This window comes from Phalaenopsis equestris, unplaced genomic scaffold (genome assembly GCF_001263595.1).
Source record: "Phalaenopsis equestris unplaced genomic scaffold, ASM126359v1 Scaffold000606, whole genome shotgun sequence".
NCBI classification, from domain to species: domain Eukaryota; kingdom Viridiplantae; phylum Streptophyta; class Magnoliopsida; order Asparagales; family Orchidaceae; genus Phalaenopsis; species Phalaenopsis equestris.
In genome coordinates, this window is record NW_018165046.1 from 464,116 (window position 1) to 472,807 (window position 8,692).

Genomic DNA, 8,692 nt, shown 5'->3' on the forward strand with positions numbered 1-8,692 from the left:
TCATTATTCGCAAACAGCTCGTGTTCGGCTCACCAAGCAAACGAGTCAAACACGAATAAATTTTATGCACTCGATATATAAACGAGTCGAGCATCGAGTCGAGCACGAACTGTGAAATTTTTTAACAAGTTGAGCCCAAGCTCGCTCAAGCTCGACTAGATTACAACCCTATCCAAGAGCAATAGTCCATAATGACGGCAAGAAGTAGCTTGGCAGCTTGCAACAATACATCCTAAAACAGCAAGATACCGTCCATGTATTGGAACCGTCCATGCAGATGCCAAGATGGTAAGCCCTTTAAGAAATAGCCAATAAGAGGAGCTCTAAGTAGAGAACGAATGCATACACTGCGTAGACTAATCTGCAAAAAGGTGAAAAGTCAATTTAGAAACCTAATTCAACCAAAACGGCTTTTCAAAGAATTGAATAAAAATAAATAAATCCACTCTTGCTCGTTCATCCACACTGCCTAACAACCAATTCCTCAAACTAATCTCTTACATGCCACCCAATTAAATTGTGAGATTTGCCATTTGCCAAGCTGGCCTGGAGAAGTAGAATCAAAACATATAGAGTTCCTTTAACCAAGATTACGAGTGGAATAATATGTAAAGCATAAAATTTCTATGATTAGCGATCTTCTACTTTATATAAGAAAATACAAAAAGCAGCAAAGCAAATAGGAAAAAAGAATTTATTAAAAAATCCCAATTCTCCATCCAAATCAAGGCAAAAAAGTTAAGAATGCATAAAAATACTCATTGAATATTATTTCAACCAAGACAAACAATATAGCTTGAAGGTTCATATAAAGTTAACAAATAAGCCATCCTACAAAAGCTTAAGCACGCCATTTAAGGTTGCAAATAAATGAAGTAAAATCTAAATTTAAAAGTGAATTGGTAAGCAGTAGCCAATTCTAAAATTTACCTAAAGGTACTTGTACGGAATGAACATCAAAGCAAAACTGACAATCTAGCTACTCAACAAATCCCATAAGAAAGACATAAGTGCAAACCTTCGTGGAAGGAACAGTTCTATCCTCCCGTTCAGAAAATAAAATCAATGAACTAAGATTTTCAATCTTCTTTGCTTGCTCCAGCAATCTTCTCTCACGATGAGCTTTAGCTTTCTTTTCCTCTTCTAACTCTAAAGCAATTCTCTCCTTCTCTAGCTCACTCTATATATTGAGAAAATTGCAAAAATCAAAAAACAAGAGTTAATCAGTAGAAACGCTATCAGGCTAAGACTACTACTGACCTGTAATAGGGTGTTCCGTAAATTAAGAATTTCCTTCTCCAGATGGTCAGATTGAGAACTCTGTAAGTACAAAAAAATAACTAAAATTTTAGCGAAACAAATCCAAAATAAAAAATGAAACAATGTTTTAAACAGAAAAATCAAGGAAATCAAGGAAATGCCAGAAACTTTGCACGAAGCTCTTCAATTTCTTTTTTTTGACGCTTCAATAGTGCAGCATCTGTCAAAATCTGAATGTTCAAAAAAACATAATTAACAGTCTGAAAATTAAAAAAACATGCAACGTAAAATCTACTAATTGATAATAAACAAAAGGTAACTAAACAGGAAACAAATAAATTAATCGATAACAATAATTAAAAAGTGAAAATTGTTTTGCTGGCGCAGGTAGATTCCAAATGAGCAAGACCTCATTTACACAGGCACAATTTTTTACTTGAAGAGCTCGGCTTGCAAACAGGAGACTACATTTTGTCTCATCGGCATGAATCTGCAGGGAGCACAAACCAAAAATGATGTCAATCCGATACTCTACAAACCAAGTAAGCAAGCTGTAATATGAAAAATTTTGCTAAGATAAAGTCAAAATTTATTTAAAATTTTATGACCCATTTTCATACCCAAAAAAATAACTAAAACTACTTATACAACATCCAGAATTAAGGAAGTGGAAACTAAAAGAGCGGCTACAGGCTGAGGTAAAGGAAAAGAAAAGAGAGAGAAGAAAGGGAGGAAAGGAATGCGAAGAAGGGGAAAGTAAAAAGAGGAAAAGATCACAAAGGAGGAAGAAAATGATGGAGATTAGGAATTAGGATAAATCCAATTTTGTTTACTTCTATTTGTGAAAAGTCTTCAAAAAGAAGCACTGGGCAGCAGCTTGCATTAGCCGTTATTTGAGGTAAAAATAAATTGAGGTTAATTTTACTTCGAATCATGTGAAAAATTAAGAAACATCTAAATGGAGACATTTAAACTTTTAGATAGCACACAAAAGGAAAGGATTCCAAGATGATCGTAACAAAGAATTCTATCCTATTGCGAATTTTCAGTTGGGTAATATAGCCAAATTATATTTTAGAAAGCAAACTTTGCTTAATTTTATAAGTTTTTAAATGTGCAAATAAGGAATTAGAAATATTTTAGTTTACAAAATGAATGTAACTCTTTTATCGAACATGAAAATGATATCAGAATTTAACAAACGACTAAAAGAAAAAAATATTAGATTTAACGGCAATCAAATGCCTAGCCATTATTAATTATTATTTCTTTCTTAAAAACTTTTATTCCTTCATTATGTATTTTCTTTTTACTTTATTATGATTTAGTCCTTTCCTAATTGGTTTATTTTGTGTATTTCTTTTCGTTGTTGTGTCTGGGGTTATTGGGGTTTAAAATCCCCCTTTTTTCAAAAAAAAAAAAAAAAAAAAAAAAACTACTCTAGTTCAATTCTCAACATGATATCAGAGTCTAATCCTAGAGCCAGCAACCGCAGGCCTCCTCTGACAGTTCCAGCTGCCGTCGGCCTCCACCTGTTCCAACAGCCCCTACTGCAAGCGCAACCATAAGCATGTTCCAACTACCATTTCCGTTGGTTCTACAGGTGTTGGGTCTACTGAAAGAAGCAGCAGCCGCAGGTTTCATCATTTTCCAGTTCTATAAGCGTCCATTTCCAGTTCCAGTCGCAAGTTGCTTTTTTCCGTCTATTTCTAGCCACATGTTGCCTTTGGCTCTGTTTCCAACAACAGTTTGGCTCTATAGGCATTTGTTTCCAGCAGCAATAGTTGATCCATACTTCTGTAATTCCTTGCAAGTATCAGAATTCTTGCAGTTGTATCCACCTGTCGTGACCCTACTGAAATTCATCTATGCCTCGGAACCATAACATCTCATTTGGCTCTGTCTGAATTATGGCAGATTCTGCCAACATTGAATCACCTTCAGAAGTTGTTCTTGATTCCACAAGAGGATTGACTCCAACTTCCACTCCCTGGCAAATAGGAGGACCGTAAATCAACATGAGCTTATTGATCACTACTCATAAACTTAACGGCAATAATTTTCTCTAATGGACTCAAGCAGGGTCATTATTCATCAAAGGACGTGTGAAGTTCGGTCACCTCACAAGATTGATTCGTGAGCCTCCAAAGACAGACTCGGTAAATGGAGCTTGGGAAGCGTAGAACTCTATGGTCATGTCGTTATTGATCAACTCCAAGAAGACTTGATTGGCCGTTCATATATGTTCCTCCTTTCTGCTAGTGTTCTCTGAATGGTTGTTCGTGCTACTTACTTGGATGTAAGAAATTCTGGCCAACTCTATGAAATATCTAATAAAATTCAAGAAGCAAAACGGGGGTCAAGGACCGTGACCCAATACTATCATGACCTCGTTGCACTATGGATGGAATGCGGCCTAGATTAAGGCTGCACTTAGGATTCTACGGTGACCTATCCCTTTTCCAGAAGATTGTAGAAAAGGATCGTGTGTTCTAATTCCTGACTGAATTTAACAAAGACTTTCACAAAGTGTGAGTCGTATTCCTGGTCGGGATCCTCTTTCTTCAACTAGCTCCGCTTTCATTGAGATCCGTAGAAAAAAAAATCGAAGACTCGTCATGCTCGGCACCTCTACTCCTTCAGCCAAATCATCCACATTGAATCAAATAGTACTCAGCCCTCATCCATGCCACTTCGGACTGAATGCCTAACATGTGATTACTGTCAATAACCCAACCACACTCGGGGCAAGTATTAGAAGCTTCACGATAAGCCGGCTTACAAACCTTTGGCCAAATCATCCGCTATCAAGGGTCTCACGGCGACGGTCGAACCTACCACGGCTCAACCTACTCCTATAAGGAACATCATGGAATTCTCCGAATCACCAAAAACCCAGATTGAGCAATTGATCAAGCTTCTTGTTGCCAATCAAGTCTCTACGGGTCCGTCAACCTCCTTCATCCGACAAGATACACTTTCTATGGCTCTCACTATTTATACCTCATCTAGCCAGTGAATTATTGGATGCTCGCAAGCTTTCACAACTTATTATCCTTGCTCTGGAAAAAATACAGTTATAATCGCCGATAGTTCTTGTTGTTTCATGTTTAGTAAATGGTAGATTGTACTAACAACTAATATAGCTCTGAAGTCTGTTTTGCATGTTCCCCAATTCTAATATAGCGTGGTAGTGTCAGCAAGATGACGAATGATGTTGATTTCGTTGTTAATTTCTCTTCTGATGTTTGTGTTTTTCTGTATAGTCATTTGAGGACGATGATTGAAACTGTTGAGAGATTAGCTGGACTATATTACTTCCAAGAAAATAGCACTGAAAGTGTGGACACACCTCTTAGAAGTTGTAGTTTATCCTGAGTCGTTGAATGCCCCATTATGATGTTGCATTCTCATTCAGGTCATCCTAATTTCCAATACTTAAAAAATCCGCATTCTTTGATGATTTCTAATAAAAATACTTCTAACCTCAATTATAAGACATGTTAGTTAGCCAAACATAATTAGGTCCATTACCCACCCCACACTTACACTTCTTCCACTTCTTTTTCTCCCATTCACAGTGACCTATGGGGACTGATGTCGAAACACAGAGAATGATACAGTGGAAGCACCACCGTCTCCTCGGATACAACCCACACATAGGAAAAGGACTCTACATGAGATCTGAAGGCAACAAAATCTGAGCTGACTCCCTACATACCTAAGACAGCAATTTATAGGCTCCCTCCAGACGAAGGAAGCTTCTACACAAAGAATGAGAAGCCTACAGAAATCTAGAAAGCACTTCCGAGAATAACAGATTTATGATGCCCCAACCCACATTGCGCTAGATCAACCAAGTCATTATGCAGGATCCACTCTCGCGAAACTTCACGAGAAATCACGATCTCACTCCTGCTTCTGCGGCGCTCTGCGATGTCGGGCGGGCCGGCCCCAACTTCAAAGTGACCAAACAGGTCGTTTAATGCCCGTAACTGGGTGTTTTAACAGATGCGACTTGACCATTGTTTAAATAACTGTGTCAGTCTCCTAGGGTGGGGCAGCTTCGATTTCATAGTCGAAGGTTTCGTTTCGTATTCAACTATTCATGGGTCCCATTGAAGATTGCACTCTCTCAAGGTATTTGATGGTTTTCCCTCACTTGCAAGTAAATGTTCATACAAATCTAACCTTTTAGGGCGATGTACCTGTCGGCACTAAAAGGGGGTAAAGTTAAAAGTTTGGCGGTGGTTTGTTCAAAAGTTGTCCGTAAGAAGCTGTCGGTCGCTGGAAGTGAAGTCCCGTCGCCCGCTTCGGAAGAATGTTTTAATTTATATATATATTAATTTAAAAAAAATATGAAATCAAACTGATCTCATATTTTTCACAGTTTAAGTGAAAGAGCGCTCTACCTTAAATCTTGTATTTATCCCGATGGATAAACACAAGACTTGAGGATGAGGTTCAATCAAATAAACTAAGAAATATATGACATCTGTTTGGTCTGCAAAACCGTTTTATTTGCAGACAAGTTCCCCTATTTAATACAAAGTATTTGCCGACAAGTTCCCCTATTTAATATAAAAGATTAAATAGAGTTTATTTTAAGCTGGGTTCGGAAAAGCTCCCTATAAGGGCAAGCCCCTATAGTTAATTATATCTTAAATGACCAAGGTCACCTAAGAAAACTCTCGATAAAAATCAGGGAATATTATCTTCAAAGAGGTCAAAAGGGTAGGACTTTACAACGAAATCGGACGAAGAGGTATGAAAGGGGAAAAAACTCGAATCTGGAACATTGTTGAGGAATCCAAACGAGAAAAAACTAGGGGAGGTCGTAGATCCGGAGGCGAACCCCGGTAACTTCCCAGTCTATCATATGGTTTGGCTTCAATTTCGAGAAGAAATTATTAAAGTGTTTCATCCGGCCAATTTTACTTAGTTAGGGCTTATATTTGTGTGACTCGGTCACACAAGTCGCCTAGAAAATATGAGGGTTTACGTCGTATCGGACGACAACCTCGGAACCTAGAACGAGTTATGGCTTAAATCGTACAGCAGAGCTATATGAATGCCTAAAGAAAAGGTGAAGGATTTATGTTTCGTTGGGCAAACAACCTCGAAATCCTATGGATTGTTGTTTAATTCTAGGAAAATGAATGATTTAGCTGGGGAAGACATGTTCTGTTGTTGAAGATAGTCGTGTTGCCCACCGCGTCAGCTCCAAGCTCCCCGACGTGACAAGTTTAAGTTTCTAGGGTGTCCAGTTATGATGTCAAATCAAACGGCCCTATGGTTGTAGTCCTCTAAATGTCCTATATAAAAGAAGGCATACTTAAAGCTATATAATATAAAATATACAGTACAGGACAAACAGTAGGATGCATGTAGAACAGTAGGATGCAAAAACAGGATTAGTATAACATATTGTACAGAAAGAATAGTAGCAGGTAGAAATAGGAAAATGAAGTGTTGTAAAATGTAAAGCAAATTTGTACGCCCGTGAGATCCGTCGTTTCTTAAGTATAGCAAACTTAAATGCATCTCAAAAGCGAAGTCTGGAAGAAACGTAATCCAGGAAATCCGAAGAGTAGAAAACACAAGAAAATCAATGAGGAAAGAGTAAGTAAAAGAAAATTCTCAAAAATCCTGGAGAAAACCCGAAAGAAAGGAAAAGTAACACGAGTGCCCTGTTCCAAAGCTTCGATAAAGCAAAACAAAGAAAGAAAAGAAAAGTAACACGAGTGCTCCGTCCCAAAATTTCGATAAAACCAAAGAAAATTCCAAGTGAGGGGCACCGCAAGCACTTATGGGACTAGGCTCAGCTATATATTTATTCTCGATGATCCACGAACGCTACTCGGTCACATAGAACCCGCCACTCGTCTAGAAGTGTGTCTTGAACCTCACTTAGAGGGCTATTTCCCAGCCTAAACAGGTATTCGTCAAGTGGACAACCAGCTTTAAAGTATGTTCTATGTTTTTTAACATGCATACAAATTTTAAACATGCAAAGATATGTTTTTGCTTGAAAAGGGTTTATCAAAAGTTTCTAATATAGGGGCTTGCCCTTGTAGGAGGTTCGAGTCAACTCCCGCTAGACTTATGTCGGTGAAGGATACCATATCCTACTGTTCATTAAATGTCTGGATGTTGATGTTATAGGATAGGACATCTTCCTGGTCTATCTTCGGTGTGTCTTTATCATCAACAGTGTACGCCTCAAAACGACTACTTGCGACCTTGTTTGATGGTTTCACGTATAGCAAAAAGCTATACGTGGACACTTATACATCGGACATAAGCATCAAAAAGAACCAACCAATAAGCAAGGAAAGAAAAGAACAAAAATAGGGTGAGAGAGAGGAAGCACTGATCCATTTAAAACACCAAAAAGGAGAATAGATCAGTTCTCGAAAACTTGTATCGAAAAGACCTGGAAAAGTAGGGCCCAAGTTCTTTCCTAACAAACATAAAGGGTCACTTTGCGCTGATTTTTCAAACCTCAAAGACGTACGATTGATCAAGTCCAAATGTTTTTCCAAAATAGGGTTTAAAATCTCTCAAACTTCAAAAGAAAATGATATCGGGGAAGCCACCACTAATATTTCCAAACTCAAGCCACCACTAATATTGCCAAACTCATGTCGAAATCAAAATTCTCCCACTTTCGAATTAAAAGATAGCCTCGTGTATCAAATAAGCATAAAATTTTCCCACAGAATCTAAATAAATGCTCAGGGTCGGGGCCAATAGAGAAGAAAAAGCAACCACCAAGGCTCTCGCCTAAGACAAGGAAAGGGGACAAATGGGGTTTACGGCTAAGGCAAAAGACAGGTGCCAAGACCCATGATCAAAGGCAACCAGAGAGGCAGCGAGTAAGGCTCACGGCTAAGGCAACAAAGAGCTTAGAAAAAAACCACCAATGACTACTATGCTTCCCTGACAAACATAAGAGGATAACTAAAGTGATTATAATTTTTTGGATGACAAACTTGATTCCTCCACAACATTCAAGCCAATCAAGTCTAGCAAGAAGGAGCAAATCACACCCAACGACCTCCAATAGGCCTCATGGGTAAGGACCAAAAGGGGAGGCTGATTCAACCACATCACAAACCCACGGCTAGGCACCAAGCAAATATCAAATTGCGGCCTCATAAACTGCCAAATCAATCCATCAAAACCAAATAACAGCCTTCGAATGGAGACAACACAGCACACCCAAAACAGGCTCTCGGGTAAGAGTCGAGACCAACAAAAATCAAAAATAACTAAGCCATTTTTCGGGTAGGAATTAAAGCCAGTAAAGCCATCTCTCGGGTAGGGGCCAAAGGCAAGCAAAGCAAGCTATCAAAACTCTCGAGTAAAGACAAGTTTTAAGGACTCAATCATGGGCTCTCGAGTAAGAGCTAAAACAAGCAAACCGAGC

At 38.5% G+C, this 8,692-nt stretch overlaps 1 protein-coding gene across 1 annotated transcript in view; it reads right to left on the reverse strand.

Annotated features, from left to right (window-relative positions):
- Positions 1-1,023: 1,023 nt before the first annotated feature.
- Positions 1,024-8,692, reverse strand: part of LOC110029810 (kinesin-like protein KIN-7I) — a 44,940-nt gene continuing 37,271 nt past the window's right edge. Inside the window, exons 10-13 of the mRNA XM_020732269.1 lie at positions 1,670-1,750; positions 1,429-1,490; positions 1,261-1,320; positions 1,024-1,180 (exon numbers count right to left, since the gene is read on the reverse strand). Of these exons, the coding sequence (XP_020587928.1) occupies positions 1,171-1,180; positions 1,261-1,320; positions 1,429-1,490; positions 1,670-1,750 (213 nt within the window). The 3' untranslated portion in view covers positions 1,024-1,170. The remainder of the gene's footprint in view (positions 1,181-1,260; positions 1,321-1,428; positions 1,491-1,669; positions 1,751-8,692) is intronic.